Raw genomic sequence first — 27,822 nt, forward strand, 5'->3', positions numbered from 1 at the left:
ATGTCACCAAACATCAGGACTCTTCTTCTATACAACAGTGTGTGTTTGTGCGTCCTCACATCTGTCAGGCTGTAGTTTGCATCAGCGAGCGGTTCCCGTAGCAACAGCCTCCCGGAGGTGACAACATGCTGCAGACTGATGACCAGCTGACCGAGGAGCCTGCCAACATAAACACTGTTATTGTGGCTGGTTTATTTGTGCATCTGTGTGTATAGATTGCGTATCTCTGTGAGAACGAACACTTGTTTTAGAGTTCAAGTTAGAATCATGTGAAGGTTGTTTTATTCAACTTCAGCTTTGCTTTTAAATGAGGTTTACAATCAAATATTTCCAAAAGAACAGAACGCCGTGGTGGTATTTCAAATGCATAATTCAGTTAAATTTAAATAAAGTTTTATTTATATGGCATCAATTCACAACATATGTCATCTAAAGGCAGCTCACAGTCAGATGTTTATAACCAACTTTAACCTTCTTTAACCTTGTGTCAAAGTTTTCTCCAAGTCAGTGCAGAGAAGACTAAAGTGATTGTATAGATCAGTGCTCACTTTGACTCCATGTCACTAAGAATTACAAATCAAGCCAGAAACCTCAGCGTCTTTATTGACTCAAACCTGAATTTTCACAACCACCTGAAAGCTGGTACTAAATCTGCCTGTTACCACCTGAAGAACATTGCAGAATCAAGGGTTTCCTGTTTAGAGAAGAAGCAGAGAAACTTGTTCATGCATTTATTTTCAGTAGGTTAGAGTATTACTCCACCAACGAACAGCGGAGGTACACACGTGGACAAAATTGTTGGTACCCCTCAGTTAAAGAAGGAAAAAAAAAAACCCCACAATTCTCACTGAAATCACTTGAAACTCACAAAAGTAACAATAAATAAAAATTTATTGAAAATTAAATAATCAAAATCAGCCATCACTTTTGAATTGTTGATTAACATAATTATTTTAAAAAACAAACTAATGAAATAGGGCTGGACAAAAATGATGGTACCCATAACTTCATATTTTGTTGCACAACCTTTTGAGGCAATCACTGCAATTAAACGATTTCTGTATTTGTCAATGAGCGTTCTGCAGCTGTCAACAGGTATTTTGGCCCACTCCTCATGAGCAAACAGCTCCAGTTGTCTCAGGTTTGATGGGTGTCTTCTCCAAATGGCATGTTTCAGCTCCTTCCACATATGTTCAATGGGATTCAGATCTGGGCTCATAGAAGGCCACTTTAGAATAGTCCAACGCTTTTCTCTCAGCCATTCTTGGGTGTTTTTGGCTGTGTGTTTTGGATGGTTGTCCTGTTGGAAGACCCATGACCTGCGACTGAGACCAAGCTTTCTGACACTTGGCAGCACATTTCTCTCCAGAATGCCTTGATAGTCTTCAGATTTCATCGTACCTTGCACACTTTCAAGACACCCTGTGCCAGATGCAGCAAAGCAGCCCCAAAACATTACTGAGCCTCCTCCATGTTTCACCGTAGGGACAGTGTTCTTTTCTTCGTATGCTTGGTTTTTGAGTCTATGAACATAGAGTTGATGTGCCTTACCAAAAAGCTCCAGTTTGGTCTCATCTGTCCAAAGGACATTCTCCCAGAAGCTTTGTGGCTTGTCAAAATGCATTTTTGCAAATTCCAGTCTGGCTTTTTTATGAGTTTTTTTCAGCAGTGGTGTCCTCCTTGGTCGTCTCCCATGAAGTCCACTTTGGCTCAAACAACGACGAATGGTGCGATCTGACACTGATGTACCTTGGCCTTGGAGTTCACCTTTAATTTCTTTGGAGGTTGCTCTGGGCTCTTTGGATACAATTCGAACGATCCGTCTCTTCAATTTGTCATCAATTTTCCTCTTGTGGCCACGTCCAGGGAGGTTGGCTACTGTCCCGTGGGTCTTGAACTTCTGAATAATATGAGCCACTGTTGTCACAGGAACTTCAAGCTGTTTAGAGATGGTCTTATAGCCTTTACCTTTAAGATGTTTGTCTATAATTTTTTTTCGGATGTCCTGGGACAATTCTCTCCTTCGCTTTCTGTTGTCCATGTTCAGTGTGGTACACACCTTTTCACCAAACAGCAGGGTGACTACTTGTCTCCCTTTAAATAGGCAGACTGACTGATTATGAGTTTGGAAACACCTGTGATGTCAATTAAATGACACACCTGAGTTAATCATGTCACTCTGGTCAAATAGTTTTCAATCTTTTATAGAGGTACCATCATTTTTGTCCAGGCCTGTTTCATTAGTTTGTTTTTTTAAATAATTATGTTAATCAACAATTCAAAAGCAATGGCTGATTTTGATTATTTAATTTTCAATAAATTTTTATTTATTGTTACTTTTGTGAGTTTCAAGTGATTTCAGTGAGAATTGTGGGTTTTTCCTTCTTTAACTGAGGGGTACCAACAATTTTGTCCACGTGTGTATGTGGCAATCAGCGTTGGTTTGTCTGTCTGTTTGTCTGTCAGCAACATTACTCGGAAACGGGCAAACAGATTTGGATGAAATTTTAAGAGAAGATCCAAAATGACACAAGGACCAACTGATTACATTTTTAAAGTGATGTGGCTTATAGTCTGGATCCATGGATTTGTGAAAGATTTATGTATCATTGTGAAATAGCAGCATGGTGTCACTGTAACTATGACAACAAGTGAACACTACATCAGCTGCCTGAAGGACATGCTATCTTTAAATAATGATATGACATCATTTATCAGCCAGAAACTGTTAAAACAAACTAAAGAAAATGATAGATTTTCAGTTTTCTGATGGTCTGTGAAATATTCATGCACAATCGGGTTCCAAAACTGTACCAAATCTGTGTCTTAAGTTGTGATATTTCATCAAAATCACTTTATTTGACACGCCTCTTTAAAAAATGTCCAAAAATGTGTATTTGTTTAAACCAGATTTGGTACAAAATAAAAATCCTGCACTTGGATTCTGCCTGAAATGGATTCTGTTTCTGAAATCTGTTTCTCTCTGACTCTCACACAGAAATCTGACCAATTATTATTATTATTTGTATCACTATGTGTGCATGAGTGTGTGTGTGTGTGTGTGTGTGTGTGTGTGTGTGTGTGTGTGTGTGTGTGTGTGTGTGTGTGTGTGTGTGTGTGTGTGTGTGTGTGTGTGTGTGTGTGTGTGTGTGTGTGTTACCTGTTGGAGAAAACTTTACTGGAGTTGTAAACTCGTACGGACAAAACTTCATCACTGATCCCTTTACCGTAGTGAGGCCAACGGAAATGCTGCAAAACACAACAAAACGTTTAATGACACAATTAAAACTCATTTTTAGCTTGTTTAAGCTTCATATGTTGAGATCAAAGGTCCCTATTTCATGTTTTTCAGAACTTTCAACCACATTTAGAGATTTCTTCAGTCAACATAGACTTAGCTGCACTTTGGTGACCTTTGACCCCCAGTATAAATATATTCGTCAGCTTAAACTGAGGTTTATGTGAACAAACACTCACATTATATTTGGGGTTTTACTGTTTTTATCAAAGGGGCTGCACAGTGGAGTAAGTGGTTAACACTTGCAGCAAGAAGATCCCCGGTTCAAATCCCGGGGTGGGCCTGGGATCTTTCTGCATGGAGTTTGCATGTTCTCCCTGTGCATGCGTGGGTTTTCTCCAGGTACTCCGGCTTCCTCCCACAGTCCAAAATATGCTGAGGTTAATTGGTTACTCTAAATTGTCCGTAGGTGTGAATGTGAGTGTGATTGTTTGTCTGTATATGTAGCCCTGCGACAGACTGGTGACCTGTCCAGGGTGTTCCCTGCCTTCACCCAAGTCAGCTGGGTTAGGCTCCAGCACCCCCCGCGACCCTAGTGAGGATAAAGCGGTGTATAGAGAATGGATGAATGTTTTCATCAAAGGATTTTAGAGGTGGAGATCGAACCAGCAACGCTTTGATTAAAGTCAAACAAACTGCTGCACCGTTTCAAAAAGAAAGCTGCGAAAACCCAACATTTTAAGGGGCAAACTTCAGTAAATCGATTTTTCTTACATGGGTTATTCACTCAAAGTAACTCGGAGCCAAGATTCCTTCATTTAACTATTTTATCATTTAAGTCAAATCTAATCCCTCAATGTTGAATCCTAATAACTTCAGACACATCACTCCTCAGTTTGACCTTGTTTTTAACCCTCTGAACCACAAAGGCAGGTTTGAAAAAAACATTTATAAAACATAATAAATCACCAAAATGACACCATTTATCAGAACCAGAAACTGTAGAAACAGAGAGAATACTAATCATTTCCATCTACATTTAGTGTAATGGTATTTTTTATCTCTCATGGTTCAGGATAATTTACTCGGTTTTTCCAAAACAATGCAACTTTTTAAATGTACATTGGAAAGACCTACAAAAAACATTTTATTTTACATTTTGAATTTTTTCTGTTTTATGGACTGATGTTGATAAATCAACATGAGACACCTCAAATGAGTCGTGAGGATTTGTGTTGAAAATCAACTGTCTATAAGCACCAATTTTGAACCAAAGTATGTGCAAATATGTGACATTTTAATGTAATATGTCATTTACACTTACAAGTCAAGCAGAAGAAGTTTCGTACAGAAAAAATACTAACATTTTTTTTCAGATTTTTTTTACTTTTATGTGGCTCGATTTGACCCGCAACATAAAAAGAAGGCTAAAAACTGTAACATTTCATCAAAATCACTTTACTGTGCATGTCTAACATAAAAAATTACCAAAAAATGAACCATTTGCTCTAAACAGATTCTGTAAAAAAGAAAACAGTCTGTGTTCCTTTGTGCAGTTGTGAAGCCCTTAGTGACTCTGCTGCAATGAACAGACATGTGACAAACATTAAAAAAAAATTAAAAATTCAGAGTGTTGTCAGGTGAACTGCAGGCAGTGCAAAGAGGAGACGAGTAAATAAAAAATAAATAAGAGTAAACAGTTAAATATCTATAGTATGTAGAGTCAACGTTTTAGTGACAGCTGCAGGCACTTGGCAAAAATGTTGAACATTTTGATTCTATGATATTTAAATTAAACAAAAATAATAAAATACTCAAATAATTCAATTTTTGTTTTTTCTTTGTTCTATAAACAAAGATGCATTTTCCACCATGGATCGAGTCTGACTTCACCTTTCTGTTATTACAGTAATTTAACTGAAGTAAATTTCTTTTATTTCATGAAAAGATTAGAGAAATTATAAAGAAACACATGTTTGTGTAACAGAATTCTGAATCTTTCCCATCTTGTTAATCATCTCACAACAGTTCAGATATTCTCTGGAGATCACAGGACTGGAACCACTGGATTGCACCAAACTTTGCAATAGTTAAATCTCTGAACCCCAAAACCCTCTGGTAGAACTGAAAAGCATTTGATCTTTTTAAAATGTAACCAAAATGACACCAATTTATTGGAGAGAAACGGTAAAAACAAAAAGAACTGTCGGATTTTCAACTTTCAGACGGTCGTTGCACTACTCGACAGTGATGTGTAAAAAAATGTTGAAAACTTCACTAAATCTAAAACAAAAAAAAGTGATATTAAATCAAAACTGCTTTATTTCACATGTTCACCAAAAATCAATGGCTTGCTCTGACTAGATTCAGTCAAAAATAAAAAGGAAGGAATAATAAATGAACCCACACTGAAGAAAGATGTGACAGGAGCTAAAACTACCCAGAATCCATTGGCGGTGTTGATAAAAGTCAAACCAGAAGCAGAAGGAAGAGGCTGCTTCTGTCTTTACTTTGGACCTTTTCCATTTCAAACATTATTTGTCAGGGTTAGATCAGCACACATGCCTGATCACACCTGAAGAACAAACACCTGTCTGAGAAACAGAGCTGACGTCACTCAGAGAAACCTGTTTCACATCGTATCAGTCAGTGTGTTTGTGTCAACAGACAGGAGGTGACGTAATACAAACAGAAAGAGGCTTCACTTCAACAAATATGTTCTCCGTCTATAAAATTATGTCATAAAATTTGTTTGAAAAGTTAAAAATCACTGTCGCATTATCAGGAGGAAATATTTCATGTTGTTTTCTTCAGGCTGTTGCTATGGAGACGCCTCTTTTCAGAGATGTAAAATTTACCCAACAAGTTTGGGAAAGAAACTCAGCCTGTAACTTCAACAAGTCACATTGAGCTGACGGGAAACTACAACATCCAGGTTCTTTAAGAAGTAAATACAGCTCTGAGTAATATCATGAAAATGTCTAATGAGTCTAAACTGTATTATCTGTTAGTAACTGTATTATTTCTAAGAACAGCAGAGTTTTTCCTCAAATAACTATTAAAAACAAATACTTTACAGAGATGATATTGAAAATTCAGGCCTCAGAGTAGAAAGTCTGTACAACAAAAGTCAGTCCATCTTTGATTTCCAACATGGTTCTAAAATGAGCTGCTAACAGCAGAATTTTCTCAGTTTTGTACCTATAAGTTGTATCTATGTCTTCATCATGACTCCACATGGAAAAAAATTAAACAGAGGAAGTGAAAAATCTGACTATGAGGAAACTTCTCTAAGATGGAAAAGGATCCACTAAACATCAGTGAACCACGGTAATCAGGAGGTATAGAAGGAGTCATAGCAGCACTAATCAGGGCTGCTGTGGTCGTCCTCCTAAAATGACTCCACAGACACTGAACTACTTTCACCATCTAGCTGTGAAAAACAGACAACAGCTGCTTCAGACTTGGTTCAGAAGTTATCAATGGCAATCAGAGTTTGTGTGAAGTTCAGACAGTGATGGACACTTCAGAACATCAACCTCTGTGGACGGAGACAAGAAAAACACTCTTATTGTTGTTCAAAACAAAAATTCTAGATAAAACCTGAACATGAAAAGAAGCCCGATGAATGTTGGAAAACATTCTTTGGTCAGATGAAGATAAATTTGTTGGGCTCAGATTAAGTTCAACATGTTTGGTGTGAAGCTGACCAGTTCTACCACAGTGAATGTTAGTCCTGACAGTGAAACATGGAGATGGGAGTGTGATGATATGATACTACATGAGTGCTAAGGGTGTTAGTGAGATGATATTTATAGATGAATGTCTGTGGATAAACCAAAAAATTGTCTGACTAGATGAACCCTGAGGAAGAGGAATATTCCAGCAGGAGAACCATGCAAAGAACTAAATCACAGAAGAGTTTCTACTCAAGACAAGAGAAAACTACGACCTGGACAGTATGTATCCTGACTTCTTTGGGCAGCAAAATTCTTACCTAAAGACATCGATTTGATATCACAAGTTATTTTTTCCTCTAGCAGACCGTCCAGTGCAGCAGAATACAGTAAAATCAGGTCTACAGTAAGCGTCTGTGTGTGTTGAAGGAGTGGTTGGTGTGTGTTCTGTGGGAGCGGTTCAGCTTCTATCAGCTCAGTTAAAATAGTTTCAATCTGAGGCAGCTGCAGCTACCGGCTGAAACACTGGTATTGTTAGAAGCCCATTACACCACTGTTCACTGCAGAGCTACACAATAACAAAGAAATGTGACGGAGAACTTTAGCTTTTCTGCAATATAACCTGAAAAAAAATACAGGAAGTTTCAGCAAGTGGCTGAGATAACTCTATATGCAAAGAATGGAGCTTTCCACAAGGACTGAGTAGTTTCCTAGAGGAGTACATTTAAGGAAAAAATAAAAAGCTGAAAAAAGCAGTCTGAAACCTTTGTAAGTTTGACATCTGAAATAATTATTTTTATGTTTATTTTTGTGTGGTCTTCACAAATATATTATCAGAAATCTCCTTTTTTACCTAACCTGACTATCTGTAAACGTATTTGTGCTTTTCTCATTCACTTCAATACACTCTGTTTTATTAAACTGCAGCTCAGCACACTTTAGCTACGAGGCTGCTGATTGGCTGTTCCTGCTAATGAGTTCTGATTGGTTTAAACATCATTACTGACCTCGTTGAAGATGGCGATGTTCTCACACTGCAGGACTCTGGTTTTATGGGTGAAACCTGGAGGACAGACAGACTGGTTACCATAGCAACGGCACTGCTGCTTTGGCCTCTTCTAAACCAGCTGTTTTTAAAATTATTATTCTTTTTTAATTTTTCCTTATTAATCCCACGAGGGATAATTCTGATTTTTCTTTTCATATCAGAGCACAGGGGCAGTTGCGGTACAGCACCCCTGGAGCAGGAAGGGCTATAAGGACCTTGCTCAAGGGCCCAACAGTGGCTGCATTGGGGTTTGAACTTTTGACCTTCTGATTAGTAGCCCAGGTTAAACTAATTTCAGCTAGAACACAGAGCAGTCTTTGAGGACAGAGTGTCAAATAAAAACTTTGGCACTTTTACCTACAACCACAGAGAAACACAAAACAACCACATAAAAATAAAAAAAAATGGCCAGAAACAGACAAAAACAGTAACATACAGACACAAAGCAAGAACATAAAAGATAAAAAACTGAACAGAAAGAGACAAACAACCACAAAAGATGCAAAAGGAACACCAACAGACACAAAACAACCACAAATAACATAAAAGCACCACAAAGGACAGAAAATTATCATAAAAGGATATGAAATTTCCACAAAATGCACAAAATGACCATACGGAGACACTAAACTATGGCATAGGACACAAAATGCTCACAAAGACAAACAAAACCAAGTGTATAAAGATACAAAACTATCAGAAATAACACACAAAATGGCCACATACACAAAATGACTACAAATAATCCCCAAATAACCACAAAAAGACACAACGAGCCACAAAAACATGACAAAAAGAAGTGAAACAAATATAAAGAGACACAAAATGACATCAAAGAAGCACAGATAGATCTTCACCCTGCATATTTTTTCTGCTTCAACACATCAACTTTTAGAGCCAACTGTTCACCTGCTGACGGCTGCCATGGCAACCAGGTGATCAGTGTTACTCACTTCACCTGTGGGTGGTTTTAATGTTGTGGCTGAACTGTGTAAACTGTGACTTGATATTACAAATGTATTCTTCTTTAACCCTCCGAAGTTATCTTTTTAAAAGAAAATACCAAAATTACATCATTTATCAGAACCAGAAACCATAAAAACACTAAGAATCATCAAATTACACCAATATCATTTTCCAAATCCAAGATTAAAGTTGAGCTATTTCATGGAAGTCACGCTATTGCACGTCTCAATTCAAAAGATGTAACAAATAATCCGTTCTCACGAAACAGATTCTGTGTAAACAAAAAATGTGTGCACCTTTGTGCAGCTGATAAGCCATGAGTGACTCAGCTGTGACCAACAGACTCATGACAAGAATTCAGAGACACAAAACAATAACGAAACACAAAATGACCTCAGAGAGACACAAACAATTAAGAAAGGCAAAACTAAAAAAACAACCCCAACCACAACAAACACAGAATGACCACAAAGAGACAAAATAATCACAAAAAGCACAAAGAGGACTGTAAGGACACTTTGCTGCTGATATTTGTGTTCTTTTAAACAGTACTTTCCCCTCCAGTGTAGTATTTTTACTGTCTAGTATTTGTATTTTCACTGCCTGTTGTCAGGTAGCTGGCGGTCTGAACATCTCTGGTTTCTCTGTAACTTTAACTTAACAACACAAGCCCGTTCTCACCTCTGAAGCTGAGCTCGACCTTCCTGTCGGATCGACCCGGCAGGTTGGAGATCCTCTTCAGGTTCACGGTGATGGACATGATGGTCGACCCCTGTCTGTCTGTCTGTCCGTCTACATGGCGTCTCTGACCCAACTGTCTCTCAGCAGGTGGAAACTAACTGCAGAGTTTCTGAGTTTCTGTACATGAAGTCTATTAGGGCAGGTCCTCTATCATGTTTGAGAAGGCAAATAGAGTTGCTCAACACGTTTCCTCCTTGGAAAACACACACACTACTACACACACAGAAGCAAATTAAGACAAAGAAGGAGGTCCTTTATGCCACAGTTTTGTCTGTAAATGACATTAATTCCAACTGTTAATAAACTAATATGAACTCTATTTATAAAAACAAACATTTAAAGTTCTTTAACTGACAACACAAAGGAGGAGACTCAGAAGTCAAGTCCGTCCTGGTATTTATACATTTTAAATAGCAGATGTTTCAAAAGTCAAGACTTCCTAAACAGCCCATAATCTGCTCTTTGCCTTTTTCTCCTTTCAACTGTAAAGAAACTAAAAAATAAGTAAATAAATAAAATGAAGAAATAGTTCTGAATCAAAACAAGCTGAATTAAAGTTACTCTCTGGTTTACTGTGGCTGTTTCTCTGTTAAATCAGATTAGAATGAAAGAACTTTATGGCAGTGATAAGTTTGTAGAAAAAAGGTTCATATCTGAGCTCTGGTAAAATGTGGAGACAGAAAATAGAAACGCAGTCTGGAATAAAGTTTGTTAAAACAGCAGCTCTTCACACTGAAATAAAACAAAGAGACCTTCTTCTTTTCCCAAGTTGTCTTTATTGGATCCAAACATGCAGCAATCGACCAGTCGTGATCTTACTGGTTACACTGGTTAGTTACACTGGTTGGTTATACTGGTTAGTAGATGCTTGAAGAAGTTAGAGCTGGTGGTCACATGATGCTGTTTAATCTCAGCCTACAATGGAGCACCACAGCATCATGGGAAGTGCAGTTCTTTCACACTTTCCCTCATTTTTAAAGTTTAGTTTTTCTTCCTGAACTGAAGCTGTGAAGTTTCCTCCTTTACGTGATGATGTCACAGCACCATGTGACCTTACGTACAGCAGAATTTAGATCTGGGCCTGTTCCATAAAGTCAGTTTACCAGATTATTTAGGTTTATTCCAGTTAGTCTGACTTATATTTGGGTTATTTTTGTTCCATAAATAAAATTCAAACTAGTTCAAGCTCAGTTTTTCTGAAGATGAAGGCAAAACTATGCCGGTCCAGGGCAGGCTAACTGTCAGGCTAATGGGTAGGCTAATTGTCAGTTAACTGTCAGACTATCAAGCTAACTGGCAGGGTAACTGTTTGGCTGTCAAGATAACCATATGGTCAACTGCCAGGCTAACAAACTGCCAGGCTAACTGTTAGGCTAACAAACTATCAGGCTAACTAGCTGTCAGGCTGTCAGACTTCGCCTCAGTTGTTGTTTAACTAGATATCCTGTTACAGTGACCAACAGGAAAGCGCAGTCTGAATCTTTTTGAAAGCCTGATGTTGTGAACTTAATGGGACCAGTTTAGCCGTGACTGATTTGTTAGCATCATTATAGTTAAGTTTCAGACTTTGATTTTAGACTGTTTTTATGGATCAGGTCCCAGATCTCCATCGTGATTTTCAGATAGTCGCTTTGCTTCATTAACAGTTGCTTTGAAATAAAAAGTTAAGCTTCTTTAAAACACAACAAGATTTTCTTTCGGCAAAGTGGAACCCACAAAATGAAAAACAAACAGCAGCTAGGTGAAGTTTACTTCAAAGAAATCTGCAGCTTCTTGGCAACATAAAAACCTGAACCTATGGTCCATTTAGTGCATCTCAGCTGATGAAGCTGCTGCAGAATCTGGTTCACCTGAACAAACTTTGCAGAGTAGTTGGTAGGATTGTTTTCTGGAGACAAGTAAATGACAGTTCCCCACATAAAACACGTTTCTAAAGATGTTCCCAAAATTGTGGATCGAGCTAATCTTACCACGTGGAGCACTTTGAGATGATAGGAGTTCTGAATTGGCGCAATATAAAAGGAAATTAATCTGAAAGTAACACAAGAATAAAATACTGGAAAACAGACGGAGAAAATGTTCTTGTTCCGAATTTCTGACTCAGAAATCAACACTTCTATTCTGATTTGTCGTCTGTTCAATCTCTGATTTAAACCTTAGTCGATAAGATGCAGGTGAAGTTTTCTGCCGTCATTTTTAATAAAGAAATAAACTTGAATAAATGTGAATGGCTGCTACATAAAACACCGTTTTCAACTAAAAATACACAACTGATATGTTTGACAAAATGTTCTGAACTTGCCTTTTTCCAGAGCTTTCAACCACATCTCATGGTCTTCCATCTTTCTTTGCTCATCTTAAAAAAACAGATCAATACAAACGATATAAAAAACAAATGTAGCATGTCTAAAAAAAACCTTCCAAAATGTGTAAAAACTGGATGTAAAAGGACAAAAATGGCCTCTAAAGAAGTATTTCTGATTCTCGGGTTAATGTTTCCTGATAATTAATGTCATTTATTTAATCATCTACAGTACAAGTGGTGATCTAAAGAAGTTAAAAGGTGATTTAACCCTCTGAACTCCAAACAACAGTCTCTGGGTGGGGTATTTTCCTCATTTTTACTCACTGTGGGCTCATTTTTCACTGCAATATAAAGTTGAAAACTCAGATTTTTTTGTTACATTACTGTTGGTCACAGTGGAGTCAATAACTTTAGATTTGTACCAAGAATTTTTAAATTAAACATGTAGAATAAAGACATTTTGTTCAAATATCACAATATCAAGCTTAAATTTGGTCATTTTCTCAATGGAACGGCGACACACAGATGAGTAGTTTAAGGACAGTTGGAAAATGTAAAAGTCAAAGATTCTGGCTCTGATGAATGGTGTATTTTGGTGATTGTCTAAAAGGTAACTTACTCTTCACACTGTTAAATTTTGAAGTTCAGAGGATCAAGTCAAATTAAAAACCACAATGTTCAAGTTAAACCAGGGACTCTTCTCTCCTGTCATTTCCCTACTGTCGGTAATAAAGGCACAAAAACAATTCAAAGTGAGTTAAAGTGTTTAAAAGTGGTAACAGTTGAAGCGTCTGCCGCGGTGCGTTTTCATTTTACTTTTAATGACGTTAAACGTGGCTTTGCTGCAGTAAACATGAGTTTTGACACATTTCAGCATCTCAACACTGTTGGTGTGTTCAGGTTATTCCAGGAGTTTAGGAGACAGTTTGTTAGTGCAGAAACACCAAAATGGCAGACTTTTAAAAACCCTCAGTGTGATGCTGCTCAGCTAATCGCATTCAGGTTAAACTTTGGAGCCTGAGAACATCTAAAGCTGCGTTTCCACCAAACGCACCCTGAATGCTTCGTTCCAGGAACTAATCCAAGGAGCTAAAGCTTTGTCTACTTCTAAATCAACATTAGCTGATAGCGGCTACAACACCTGCAATAAAATACAAAAGGCTGAAGAAATGAGTTCCTCAGAAGGTTCTTAGTTCCTTGAAAAAGTTCCTGTGGTGGAAACGTGGCTTCAATGATCATCAAAGTCATGCGAAGAAGAAACCGAAATCAACCCTCAATCAGAAGTCAGAAATATTAATCAAACTTTAAGGTGCCTTGGTGGTTAAATGTTCAGATGACCTGAATGCATCTCAGATGTCTTTTGGCTCCCAGCAAACATTCCTTTCATTCAATAAGGCACTTTACTATCAGACACGTCTTTGTTTTAAGAACTTTAATGTTGTCTATGCTTTGCATTTCTTACTCCTATATAATTGCAATCGTTTTTTTACTAGCTCTTTGTTTTTTAGATGTTTAGTTTTCATCTCCAGCAGGAAGTTCAATTAGATTTTCTGAAAGTTTGCATAACGTGCATTTTATCATCTGTATGTCGCACATTTGACAGCGAACTAAGGAAGGTTGATCAAAAAGTCCCAAGGCAGTTGGTGGTATGTCACTGTCACGACTGTGACTCGTGTGAGCAGCAACTATCATGAGTCATGCTGTGTGACGTTCAGGAACATTAAAAACCACCTGAACTGAGATGCAATGGCATGAAAATGTTCCAAATCAGCCAGAGCGTAAAAGCTCCTCTTCCCCAAAATGAAACTCCAGTTTCAGAGATTCAGCTCATCACAGATGGAGCTTATTGTGTAAATAATGTGACTTTAGTGAAGTGTTACAAGAATTACAGGAGCACTAGGAGCAGAGTACCACTGCACAAAGAGACTCCTTCCAGAGGGATGGCAACCAAAGTTAAATCAGGTACAGTTTTTGATCTTTACAGGTGCTGTCATGGTACTTTTTGATGAACTGCCCACCTGTTGCATTTTTGGCCTTTAAAATGATCCCTGAATGGAGACGAGCTGCGTTCAGATGATAGCATGATGACAAGCTGAACCTAAAACGACGACGACATCATGTGTGAAACGCTGGGAGCCAAAATGGCCGCATCAACACACATCAACATCCAGGCTGAAGCAGCATCACACGGGCTACACTAAAGTCTACTCTAAGGCAACAGTAAAGTTTTTAGTAAAGCTATGAGATTAAAGCTATGATTAGGAGAATAAAATATCATTCATATAACAGTTTTCCAGCATTAAGTGCAACAGCAAAGTGCAAAGTATTGGCACCTGATGAATAAAGCTCCTCAGAGCCTCCACACACACACACACACACACACACACACACACACACACACACAGCCTGCAGTTCCTCTTCTGACCACTAGAGGCTGCTATAATAAAACTCAGATTGTACTGAACTGAATGGGAATACAGGCGATATGACCGTCTTCTGTTACTACAGCAACAGTCAGAGAGGAGGAATATGGAGCCAAAATGGCCGACATGATGTGTATTTTGTGTGTGTGTGTGTGGCTCTGATTATCACACACGTGTTAGCAAACACATGTGATCTGCATAGATACTGTGGAAGCAGCAGAAGGAATAAAATATAATCTATAATCTACATTATTATCATTCCACTTACTGAAGAGAGAAACCTGGAAACACAGCGGATATAAACTTGACAAAAAACAAACAAACTGGGGATGTTTGCCCCTGGCGTCCTGATTGGCTGACAGCAGAGTGCTGCTTTGTGATTGGCTGACACATCAGGTTGGTCCATGAAGATTGGTCGAATTTTTTGGGTGGAAGCTGGAATGAGATGGAGGTGGTTTCGGGAATGCAGGTAGTGGGTTTAGGCCATGTGGGGGGTTCAGGGTTTGGGAGCAGCTTGTGGTTTCATTGGGTCAAAGCCTCTCATTTTGAAGTAAGACACCAGCTGGTTTGGAACCTCAGCGAGGACAGACTGAGCCAGAGCCGCCTGGGGAGCCTGGACAGACAGAAACATGATGACAAAACAAACATACAGTCAGACTGCAGCTTATTAAATGCAAACATCTTTTAGTTTGTTTCCTTCTGTTGAACAAAAAGTGAATATCTGCAGATTGTGGACAAAACAAGACATTTGTATTCTTCATCCACATCTTTTACCATCATCTGACATTTTAGACCAAAAAATGAATTCACTGATTGAGAAAAAGCTACATGCAGTCCTTTAGGTCTGTCTTAAAGTGTCTAATTTATATAATAAAATCAGTCATTTGCCAATATGAAAACTGAAACAGGTTTTTCTTGCTGCAATTGCTTCTCCTGTTCATACTGGTTATTAATTCTCTGGCAGGAGAAAAAAAAGTTACACCATTTATCATCAAGAAACCATAAAAACAGCAAGACCTGTGATGTTTACAATTTTCTGACGGTCTTTGAACTACTATCTGTGACGTACAGCTCCATCAGGAAAGTGATCATTCATCAAAATCACTTTATTCTACAAGTTTAATTTAAAAATTGGCTGAAAAATTAAGCATTTGCTTGAACCAGATTCATTAAAAACTTAAAAAACTCTGAGCTTGTTGATGCAACCATGAAGCTATTCATGACTCAACAACCATCACAGGACAAAGAAAAAGACTTTTCAGCTGAACTGCATGCAGTGTTTACACAGAGCTGAGGGAAGACAAATACGGATAGTAATGAAAAGTGGAAATAGTTAAATATCTAAAGTATGCAGCACCTTCATTTTGGAAAAAAAAAAATCTTAGCAACACCTTGTGGACACTTGGAAAAATGTTGGACAGAAATGTTGGTCTCAGAAAAAAATGTGTGGCAGGAGCAAAACCACCCAGAAACTGCTCAGAGTATGGAGGATTAATGTAATGATTAAACTATTCTATAAAATTAATATGAAGCTCAGATGAAGTGTTAATAGAGAAATTAATATAGCAATGGTATAAAATTCCCACTTGGTTTTCTCAGGAGAAGAAAAGTCACACAAAGGTGAAATTCTGCACTAAACAACCTGTAAGATATCATCTGATTTATCCAGTTCAGACGTCTGACATTAATAAACCAGTTCTGCAGGATTTATACACTAAACAGTGAAGCAGGACTTCACTTCTCACAGAAAAGACAACAACTAAACGTTTAAGTCTGTCAGGATGGATGCACTGAAACACCTTCACAGCCTCAGACAGGTGAAGAGATTTACAGACAAACCTTGTGACAGGATTTTAAGGAGGACGATGAATCCTTTCTGTTTGTTTTCTCATTATAACTGACTGTAAACAACACAGAGCCTTACGTCCTTGAACTTTCTGAATGGGACAAACTGGACGATGTCTCTGGCCACGGCCTCCCCGACCGTTGACCTCAGCACGCCGTTGTCTCCATCCAGGAGCTCCATGGCCTTAAAGTCGGCCGGACCGACCCCGACGATGATGATGGACAGAGGAAGCCGTGACGCCCGGACGATGGCGTCTCTGGTCTGGTCAAAGTCTGTGATCTCTCCGTCAGTGAGGATGAGGAGGACGAAGTATTGCTGCAGAGACAAGCAGACACAGGTCAAACTCTGGCTGCGTGTTTTGAGTCGGTTTTATTTCTGGTGTTTTCAGGGTAAAATCCTCACTGAGGCGCTGTTGGCCTGAGCAGCGCCGGCAGCGATGGAGGCGACGTGGTTGATGATGGGAGAGAAGTTTGTTGGTCCAGACAGTCGGAGCTGAGGAAGAACCATCCTGTAGGCTTCAACAATCCCCTGAATGCCTGAGAGACGGAAGGAAAGACTGATTTGTGAAAACAGATTTGAAATGATTGTTATTCTAAAATCTGGACATGTTTTGTGTGGGTTTTTTTTTTAGAACATTTAATAGTTTTTCTCCTGTTTTTCATCTCAGATTCTCTTTGCAGGAGCAGGTCATGAGATTGGAAGTAAATGGATTAAATTACCAAACTTAAAGTAGCCAATCCTCTGAACCTGACAGGTTCTAGAACGCCCCAATTTGAACAGAAGAAGAGCTGTTAAAATGTTGAATAGACGACACTTTTTCTACCTTGGCAGTAGGGGTTAGTGGGGTTGAAGTTCAGGGCAAACTCGTGGTGCGCCGCCTGCAGGATGAACAACACCAGAGATTAATAAGTCAGACATTTACGACAACACTGAGTGGGGTTAAGGATAAAAATAAAGTCACACGGGGAGCTGACCTGGTAATCTGGAGGCAGTTTGGCTCCGAAACCGAAAGCTGGAAAAAGTTTATCACTGAAACGAGAAACACAAAATAACTACTGTTAGAGTCAAACTAGTAAACGCATTTTGGTTCTCCACAAGAGTTCAGAGTTCAGGCTGTAAGACGCATGAATTAGAGTGTAGGAGGTGGAATGAAGGTTCTAGTTTGTTGGGAAAATGGTGTAGATGCTGAGATAACGGTGTATAAAATGTAAAGTTTAAGGTGCAGGAACGAGGGTTTAAGATCTGGAGTATAGAATGTGCAATATCACTTAAATGTCAAAATATTCTATATTGTATCACTCCTTGATAACTGCATTATTTCTAAGTGGAACAGCAGAATATTTCCTTTTATAAAAATCAAAAACAAACACTTGTAGAACTAGAAAAGCCCTCAGTAGATGGCTGAACCACACCCATGCATGATACTCTGAATCAATTTTGATCATCCTACGTATATCCCTTCCTATACAAATGATGCAATATGCAAGAAATGCGCTAAGTGACCCCTGTGACCTTGACCTGCTGATCTCTAACTCCACAACTGAGCAGGGGACCTTAGACCGATCTTCAGTGTCAAGTTTGATCATCCTGACTTCAGCACTTCCAGAGATATCTGAACGGACATACACACACACACACACACACACACACACACACACTTACCCAGCCAGCCAGCCAGATACCGAAGTGAATGCAGTAACCCCGCTGACGTACACGTCAGGCATGGTTAAAGATTGTACTAAAAATTTAGGCTCAAAACTAGCAACTCACTGCCGTAAAAGTGAATCCAGAGAACTGCACTGAGTGATCTTTGATTTCCAAACAGTCTAACTGCATGAACATGGTTCTAAAATGAGCTCTGAACAGCAAAACTTTCTCAGCTTTTAACCAATGAGCTGTACCTTTGTTTGCATATGGCTCCACATAGAAAAGAACTGAACACAACTGAAACTGAAAAATCTGACTGAGGGACTTCACAGAGATGAAAAATGATCCGTGTAGATCAACTAAACATCAGTGAACCACAGTCAGCAGTGATCAGGAGGTATAGAAGGAGTCATAGCAGCACTAATCAGGGCTGCTGTGGTCGTCCTCCTAAAATGACTCCACAGACACTGAACTACTTTCACCATCTAGCTGTGAAAAACAGGCAGCAGCTGCTTCAGACTTGGTTCAGGAGTTATCAATGGAAATCAGAGTTTGTGTGAAGCTCAGTGAAGGACACTTCAGAACATCAACCTCTGTGGACGGAGGAAAAGAAAAACACCCACACTGTTGTTCAGAACAAAACTTTCAGAGTTAAGCTGAAGAACATGACAAAGAGCCTGATGAATGTTGGGATTTTTTGGTCAGATGAAGATGAATTTGTTGGACTCAGATGGAGTCCAGATGTTTGATCTGAAGCTGACCAGTTCTACCACAGTGAATGTTAGTCCTGACAGTGGTGTGAATGAGTGTCTAAAGGTGTTGAGATGATATTTATAGATGCACCAACAGAGGACAAAACAAAAGATCGACTAGACGACTCCTAGTCTGCAGTAAATCTAGACTGTTAGTTTGTAATTTGACATCAGAGAAAATACTTTACTGTTCTATTTCGAAGTAATCTGATTACTGGCAGGTGACACAATTTTGAATTAGTTGACATTTAGGCGACATTTCACACAAACTGTATGTGTGTTGGGTTTAGAGCTTGGTGTGGAGTGTGTCAGATGTTCAGGTTGTGTAGTTTGTGTACTAACGTGTCGTAGTCCTGAACCACTTGGCCCACAGACCACAGAGCAGACAGGTACTGGTTCAGCCCGTCTGGACTCATGTAGTGCAGAGAGTTTGGTGAGCGAGGATCACCGTTAGAGCCGGTGAAGTCGATCCCAACCTGCAACGTTCACACAACATAAACAAGACACTCAATAACCAGCAAATACAAACATTCACCTACATGCCTGTAAACTGAGTTGTTGGTCAGATAACAGAACAGAACGGTGAAGTTTAAAGGCCACCTAAAGATACGGAGGTCAACCAGCTTTAAGTGTCTGTAAAGATGTGCTTCCTGTAACACTGGATGTGAATTATTTGGAAAAATAAACCATTTGTAACATGTTTGTTTGTAGATGTTGACATACGGTGAAGTTGATCTGGCAGCCGCCCATCACATAGTCCAGGAAGGTGTACTGAGCCACCAGCTGCAGAAAAACAGCAATGATCAGTGAGTCTTCATACATGAGTCAGAGAAAAAACGAGTGTTAAGATGTGGCGATGCACAAAAGCCAAATCCTTTATCTGGCAGCTGTCAGGGGCACAGAACAGACACATTTAGAGCTGTCACTGATGACTATTTTACTATTTAGTCGACAAACTTTACCCCAAATAAGCAACGTGAACATTTCATTTAATTTAAAATGACAAACTGTATGTCAACATATAAAAGCAGCTCAGTATGAAAAGGAAACAAATGTTTTAAAGTGAAAACATGAATAATATTGAAGAGCACCTCAAAAAGAAATCCAAGTTTCCATTAAACCCCTAAAGTGAAAAAGTTCAGTAGCAACATGGATACAGTGGATAATTTACAGCACAGAGCAGCATGATCAGATCATTTTCTCCTTATTTTGTGGTTTTTCATTGACTTTAGCAGCAGCTGTAAATTATCGTTTGGTATGTTTTTCAGACGACGTTATTAAATAGGGACTGCTGGTTAACATATAGTCTGAAGTAGTTTAAGTCAATAGAAACTTCAGCTTTATTAGAAGGTCAGCTGTATTATAATACAGTTTATGTGAACACACAGAGCAAGACAGAAGCTTGCTGATTGGCTGATATTGGTGACACGTAACCAATCAGAGAGAGCTGTGGGCGGGACATTGCTGAGACCACAGAGCCTTTCCTGGTTCCTCAACAGCTACTTCTACTACTACTGCTAGCTGACTAGCCTTGTTCTGGACCTGTATTATATTACATATCGCCACCGTGTCATCAAGTAAAATAAAAAGGCACAATAACACTTTTCTGTTCTTCCTTTTATCCCCAGCTGCTCCCACAGAGGAACTCTGGGTAATGTAGTCTCTACCTTGCAGTTCTTCACACAGACGACTCCAGAGTTCTTGTAGCTCTTCTTCTTCTTCTGTTTCTCAGGATGGATGCAGTCGAATTCCACCTGGAGAACAAAAACACATCAGCGACTTCAGAGCCAGCAAACACAAATACGTCACGTTTGTCCTCAACAGAACTCACTGGAGAACCCTGTCCAGCTTTCTGCAGCTCAGAGACTTTCGTGGTGAAGGAACCGATCAGGTCGTGCGATCCGTCGCTGTCGTGATCAGAACAATCCACCTGGAGGAAGAGGAGGAAGAGGAGGGTTAATGAGACAGGTCTGACTGGTGGTTCTCGGTGAAGGTGGATTCTGATTGGTGGAACCTTCAGAGTTCTGTCCAAGTCGCTGCTGCAGAACGTCTGCAGAGGAACGGTGAACTTCTTCCAGGTGGGATTCAGGTTGTTCTTCACCACCTAGAAACAGAAACAAGCACCATCTGTAATCACAGTGACTTCATCCTGACTGTGTTCTTATTTCAATTCTGAATGTTTACCTCCGTTCTGTGGACCAGCTGCCACTTTCCATCGTCTCCTTGTTTGAAAAACTCCAGGAACGGATCAGACTTCCCAAATGTATCCTGAAAATACACAAAACATCCTCAGTCAGATTAACAGAAACATAAATTCTTCAGCTAGTTTCCTCCTGATGAACCCCACAGAGTTAAACCGTGTGAAGAGTTGACAGGTCTGAAATCAGAACAGGTTGGAGAAAACGAATGCTGAAGTTTGTTTGATTTAAATGGAAACAAACTGGGAACAGTGGGAACATTTGCTGGACACAAGCAGCCATCAGCGGAGCAGACGGCTGAAAAGTTTAAAATAACCCTCTGAACCCCGAATTTCATCACAGAAATCTTTGCTCTGTTGGAGATTTTTACACATTTTGACCTTTTTCACCATGAATATGACACACAGTTGTTCTGCACATACTCTTTAGGCTCTGCTTCGATCTGAATATTCGGATCTCAAAATTAATATTCGGATACCATCGTAACAACCGAGTATTTGGATATTCGGGTCCAGCCCTAGTTCTGTAATAGCTTAATTACGACACTAGATGGAGACAAAGGGAGCAAAGAAGTTCACTGCACTGAAAATTTGTTTTTTGCTTTAACTGAATCTGTTAAACGCAAATGAAGCAAAATTTACAATGTTTATCAGATCAAGAAAGTGTAAAGAAAAAAAGGAAAAAATTGTCAACTTTCTGATGGTAATTGAACAAGTCACTTGCTGTTTTGTTTTAAAAGTGGTGATTTTGCACCTTCTATGGTATTTTTGCATCTCTCTGTGGTGATTTTTAATCTTTCTTTAGGAAATTTCTGTTTTGTGTTGACTTTGTGTCTTCTTGTGGTAATTTTGCATCTTTTAATGGTATTTTTAGGTCTGTTTGTGGTGATTTTGTGTCTTTTTAAATCAATCACATCTCAACTTAAAGTTATGATTTTAAAATTGCATGTCTTATCTTTTAAAAATGTGCCAAAAATAAAGCCTTTGATCCAGAAAGATTTTGCAAAAAACAAAAATTGTGCAGCCATTGATGACTCAAATGCGACAGAGTTTCATGGCCCAAAAAAATTAAGCTTTTGTTTGGCCAAACTGTAAGATATATAATGAAAGAAATTCAAATTTTACTTCATTTTTTCTGATTTTAGTCATTCTAACTGCTGCACAGAAGACATATTTAAGGTATCTCCCCTTCTTCATGTTTGTTCCGTTTCCACAGAGGTTCAGGACTTCATAATGCAGTGAAAAATGAGACAACACTGAATAAAAATGTAAAGAAAGAGAAAACCGCCCAAAACTGCTTCAAATTCGGAGGGTAAAGCTACAACTGAAGCTACTGATTTAGAGGAAGAAGCTGAATTAGTTTACAGTTTGAATTGAAAAGATGATAAAATGCTGCAGACTGATTTATTAAATTAACTTAGAAAAGATTCAAACTGCTGCAACACAGACCTCAGGAGGTGGAGAAGGAGACGAGAAAGAAGAAGAGTGAAGTGAGGATGAAGAAAAGTAGAAACTAGAAGCAGAATTACCTTCTTGTCAAGGTTTTTGGCCTCCAGCTCCAACACGATGGCTCTGTTGTCCTTAATCTCCTCTGCTGTGATCTGCAGACACAGCATGGCTTCAGCTGTACTGAATCCTCATGCACTAAACTTAGCTTTAGCTGTATAATCTGTGGGCTTAACTTTAACATTAAATGTTTCTCTGTGTACGTACGGTGATGGTTCCTTTCCCTGCTGGTTTGTTTTTCTTCAGCTGCAGAGGTCTGGTCACAGATTTACTGGAAACGATCTGAAACAGAGACGGAAACATCTCAACAAACTCCCATCATGCATCAGTTTGCCCAGCAGAGGGCGGTGTTGGTTTTGTAACATTCAATAAACTCCAGAGTCATTTCTGCCTCTTCAATAAAACTCTGAGGAATCACACAAAATCCATATTGTGCTCATAAACATTGCTAAGAATATCAAATATCAGCATCATTCTTTCGAGAAGTCAAACAAACCAGCCGATTTCTTTTATTTACAATAACTTTTGTATATTTAATGAAGCCATGTTTTATCTTCATACTAAACATTTTCAGAGTTACAGGCCCTCAAAATACATAGAGGTGGGTCCAAATGTTTTATTTTTTTTACTTTTTCCATCATTTCTGAGCCTCACAACTTCATCAGTTCAGTAGATAAACACATGACATTTGAGTTCTGCTAAAAACTGCAGCCAGATCAGTTTTACGTCCATCCAGGTGTCACAGTCTAAAGACTAAACTTGGTTTTTGTTTCTAATACCAACACTGAACATCACTATTGTGGGATGTATCATAGTTTGAACAGTAAAACTGCAGCAGTTAAATGTCTATGAGTCCTAGAAACAATCATTGGTATCCTGGATGTGTTTCTGTTGTGTTTGTCCACAGTGAGCCAAAAAAAAAAAAAGACAAAATACCGCCAACTTTTCCAAATTTAATCAAAAGTTTCCCACAGTGACAAAAAAAAATGCTAAAAATGACTAATAAACCATCCAAAATACCTGCAATATATTTTAAATGTAACAAAAAGTATGAAAATTGAAAACTCCTTAAATTTTTGTTACATGACTGTCGGTCACAGCTGAGTCATTAATAGTTTCCTGGTTGCACTGAGGAAGAGGAGCGCAGAATTTTTCATGTTTTATGGAATTTAGTTAAAATAAACGGTATATTCTTGGTGAATTTTTAAATTTATGCATACAGAATAAAGTAATTTTGAGAAAGTTTGGCAGCTGAACAGCAGATCACAGATGAGTAGTTCAAGGACTGTGGTAAAGTTCACAGAAAACTCCTTAAATTTTTGTCATGTCACTGTTGGTCACATCTGAGTCATTAATAGTTCCTGGTTACGTCAAAGAGCACAGAATTGTTATATTTTTACAAAATCTAGTTAAAGCAAATGGTATATTTGTGGTGAATTTTGAAATTTGGATATGCAGAATAAAGTGATTTTGGTAAAGCATCCTGATCAGCACAAAATCACAGATGAGTAGTTCAAGGACTGTAGGAAAGCAGAAAATCCAAACCTGTTTCTACAGTTTCTGGCTGATAAGCACTGATCTATAATGGACCCTGGATGTTGCATCCGACTAAGCGGGCAGCTAAACTTTGAGGCCAGCGGGGCTAGGCTAGCTGCCATATTGGGGGCCCCAATAAGCAGTAGTGCAGAGTCCCGGGCTTTGGCTTAAATGGTAAATGCTTGTATTTATATAGCGCTTTTATCCAAAGCGCTTTACATGATATGTCACATTTACCCATTCACACACACATTCACGGCGGAAGCTGCCATGCAAGGCGCTAACCACGACCCACCAGGAGCAATTAGGGGTTAGGTGTCTTGCTCAGGGACACCTCGACATGAGCACGACAGGCCGAGGATCGAACCGGCAACCTTTCAGTTACAAGACGGCCACTCTACCCACTGACCCATGCCGCTTAAGCATGTAGTTTTATGTGAAGGCCTGCTTAATAAAAGCCTCAACTATTATTTCTTGTAAATAAATTCTGCGTGTCTTTAGCTTATTATAATTATGTCTATAATATCGAGGGGAGAATTAGAGATGTCTTCAGCTTCAGGCAAAAAAATTAACGAACTGTAGACTGTAAAAAACCAGACACTTGCTTTAGTTACAGTAATCAGTACTGTACAGTACTATATGCACAATGAAACTGTTTTCTGGTTATGCAAAATGAATAACAGATTTGTTAATAAAATTCAAAAAATATTTTGTTTTGTTATGCAATAAACTTAAAGTTTTAATATGTTCACAGTATTATTTAAGTGAAATAAACTGTTTTTCACACTATTACAGGAACAGATTATTATATTATTCAATATACATGTAATACACGCAAATGTACACGTGTATATATATATATAATATGATAAAAAGATAATAACACACCAATAGAAACAAGCAAATACAACTGAATAACAAAATTAATAAATACAATAAAGTTACATGTAGGCCTAGCTATACATATCACATTCTACTGGTGTTTAAAGAGAACTAGTTTCAAAAACTGTTTTCTTACTTTTTCCTCCTGTCATCCTCTCTGTGTATGAGAGGAGCAATGTGGTGCATGCGGATTTTACAGTAATAGCTTGAGAGGCATTTAATTAGGTATATATGTCTATGACATGTCTAAGACATGTTTTGGACAAAATATTTTACTAGCTTGTTTTGTCTGGATGTCCAAGGTTGGATTATGGCCGTTTTTTTGTGGAATATTTTCATCTCTGACCAGTTATGAGCCTTCAAAGGTGTGTTGTGCTGTTTCCGTTATTTGTTGGACAAATGTGTTGATATTTACCGCAGTGGTTTATACCGGCGGATTCATCAGAATCTAAGCTTTCCATGGGTGTATAATGTTTCTATCATCGAGTATGAAGCTTCGGTCAATTTTGAAAAATACGTTTGCACATCTCAAGACGGCCCGAATACGGAAGTTTAACGGGTTATGGCATAAAATAAACTATAAATTCAACTTACTTATGAAAGGTTGTCCCCTTTCCTGTCACTTTTCTGTAAGTACAGTTAATTGCTGCACAAGACAGCATAATAAATGGTAAGAAACGTTGTGAAAAAATTAAAATACAGAGAAAGAATAAGTGCGGGGGACCACAGCAGGGCTTTGTTTTGGGGCTCGCAAGCTTTAGTATTTCCGGTTACCTCAGCTTCAGCAGCCCAGTACAACATCCAGGGTCTATTATAGATCAGTGCTGATAAGTGGTCAAGTTTTTGTGTTTTTTAAAAGATATAACGCCATCCAGGTGCAGAGGTTTAATAGACTTGGTCCTACCTGTCCCAGCGTGATCTCCACCCCTCCCAGGTAGTCGTCATCGCTGAGGTCAGAGGTGGAGTTGTCGATGTCGTAGACTCCCAGCTTCAGGTTCTGAACCGTCTCAAAGTGATAATCCACCCTGAGGCGCTGACTGAAGGCCGGGCTGGAGGTGTTCTTCAGACGCTCGGTGCGACCGAGCTGATGGACAGAGGAGAGGGTCGGTTTTTATCAGCTCACATTAAATTCAGTCTGACATGAACACGTGTGTCCTGCAGCACTGCGTGTTACCTCGATCCACTTGTCTCCTCCTGTTTTCTGCAGCAGCACGCACAGAGGATCAGATTTGGATCCCACATCTTTGTCCAGCAGGTTTGTACAGGAGACAGTCAGCTCCACTTTAGAGACACAGTCAGCCATCTGAGGGGAAAAGAGACGAGAACATCAGCACAACATCACTGATGTAGAATGACCTCAGCATCGGAGCAGGTTACAGAATAAACTCCTGATGTTTGCGACAAAAAACAAACTATTGGATTCTTTAATGTGGCTGGAATCTGTATTTTTTAATAATGTTTGAATGTGACAACAAAGCGATAGTGTGAAAACAGGCACACCTGGATTTTTCTCTGTAACAGCTGCATCACTCCATTATAAAAACACCAAACATGAAAAAGGTTTCCTCTGACTTGCTCAGAATCAGGTGACTTTTAAAAAAATACAGTAACTTTAGTGTATTTAATGAAGGTGTGCAAAGTTTTAGCTTCAAACTATGAATATTTTCAGAGTTACAGGCCCTTGAAGTACATAGAGGTGGGTCCAATTTTTCATTTTTTAGTAATTTTTCCATCATTTCTGAGCCTCAGAATTTCATCAGTCCAGCAGATAAACACATGACATTTGAGTTCTGCTAAAAACTGTAACCAGGTCAGTTCTACATCCATCCAGGTGTCACAGTCTAAACAATGAATCTGTTTTTGTTTCTAACACCAACACTGAGCATCAGTATTATGGGATGTATGGCAGTTTGAACAGTAAAACTGCAGCAGTTTAATGTCTATGAGTCCTAGAAACAATCATTGGCATCCTGGATGTGTTTCTGTTTGTTCACAATGAATACCTCCAACTTTTCCAAATTTCGTAAAAAGCTCCCCACAATGACAAAAAACTGTCAAAATGACTACTAAATTATCCAAAATACCTAAAACCTTTTGGAAATTTAACAAAAAATGACAAAATTGTGTCAAAAAAGGTTGAAAATTAATGGAAAATTAAATGAAATGACATAAAACTGTCCAAAATGATTCTAAATCCGTCCTAAAGGAGTTAAAAATGAAGCAAATTTACCAAAACACAACCGATAGAAAATTGTTCACATTTATTAAAAAAAAGTCTATGAAGACTCAAAAATTACTCAATGAATTTTTTTAAACAGCTTTATGCATGAATATTATGGGATGTATCATAGTTTAAACAGCAAAACTGCAGCAGTTTAATGTCTATGAGTCCGAGAAGCAATCATTGGTATCCTGGATGTGTTTCTGTTTTCTGATAATTCACCAGAAAAAACTTTAAAAAGTGCATTCTGGGTAAAAATTCAAGGCTCATATCAGTGTGTGATAGGTGGTTGGTCAGGAGAAATCAGAGCCAATGAAAGGAGCATTTTAATCTACATATGATGCCACGGTCATCTAATAGACACGATTCACTCTGTAGCACAATTATTTTCTGATGCTGATATGCATCTTTTTTTTACCCGTCCAGAATGACTCAAAGATGTTCAAAATACCCCCAAAATGATCACAAACATCTGCTAAGTTACACAATTGTCGCCCTAAATGACAAAAACTTCTACAACGTTGTCAAAAACGCTTTTTAAAAACTGTGTAAAAACGTTCCTTTTATTGTTTAACAGGACATTTTTGGTCATTTGGCTTCATTTTTAACTTCTTTAGAATCATTCTGGGCAGTTCTATGTCCTTTTAGTCAATTTTTGAGTAATTTTCAACCATTTCTGACTCAATTTTGATATTTTTTGTTACATTTCAAAAAGGTTTTAAGTATTTTGGATGATTTAATAGTCATTTTAGTGGGACTTTTTGTGGCAAACTTTGGAGAAAATTTGTAAAAAAGGAGGTATTGGAGGTATTTTGGTAAATTTTTGGCTCGTTGTGG

At 38.5% G+C, this 27,822-nt stretch overlaps 1 protein-coding gene across 2 annotated transcripts in view; it reads right to left on the reverse strand.

Annotated features, from left to right (window-relative positions):
• Nucleotides 1-10,423: 10,423 nt before the first annotated feature.
• Nucleotides 10,424-27,822, reverse strand: part of cpne1 (copine I) — a 38,876-nt gene continuing 21,477 nt past the window's right edge. For both annotated transcript variants that reach the window (XM_051948140.1, XM_022213631.2), the window contains exons 2-16: nucleotides 25,939-26,067; nucleotides 25,669-25,848; nucleotides 22,554-22,628; nucleotides 22,370-22,441; nucleotides 20,828-20,911; nucleotides 20,658-20,747; nucleotides 20,475-20,573; nucleotides 20,311-20,397; nucleotides 19,367-19,426; nucleotides 18,986-19,119; nucleotides 17,219-17,273; nucleotides 17,068-17,122; nucleotides 16,647-16,780; nucleotides 16,323-16,559; nucleotides 10,424-15,011 (exon numbers count right to left, since the gene is read on the reverse strand). In XM_051948140.1, coding sequence (XP_051804100.1) covers nucleotides 14,895-15,011; nucleotides 16,323-16,559; nucleotides 16,647-16,780; nucleotides 17,068-17,122; nucleotides 17,219-17,273; nucleotides 18,986-19,119; nucleotides 19,367-19,426; nucleotides 20,311-20,397; nucleotides 20,475-20,573; nucleotides 20,658-20,747; nucleotides 20,828-20,911; nucleotides 22,370-22,441; nucleotides 22,554-22,628; nucleotides 25,669-25,848; nucleotides 25,939-26,067 — 1,608 coding nt within the window. In that variant the 3' untranslated portion in view covers nucleotides 10,424-14,894. The remainder of the gene's footprint in view (nucleotides 15,012-16,322; nucleotides 16,560-16,646; nucleotides 16,781-17,067; nucleotides 17,123-17,218; nucleotides 17,274-18,985; nucleotides 19,120-19,366; nucleotides 19,427-20,310; nucleotides 20,398-20,474; nucleotides 20,574-20,657; nucleotides 20,748-20,827; nucleotides 20,912-22,369; nucleotides 22,442-22,553; nucleotides 22,629-25,668; nucleotides 25,849-25,938; nucleotides 26,068-27,822) is intronic.

This window comes from Acanthochromis polyacanthus, chromosome 5 (assembly GCF_021347895.1).
Source record: "Acanthochromis polyacanthus isolate Apoly-LR-REF ecotype Palm Island chromosome 5, KAUST_Apoly_ChrSc, whole genome shotgun sequence".
Lineage (NCBI taxonomy): Eukaryota > Metazoa > Chordata > Actinopteri > Pomacentridae > Acanthochromis > Acanthochromis polyacanthus.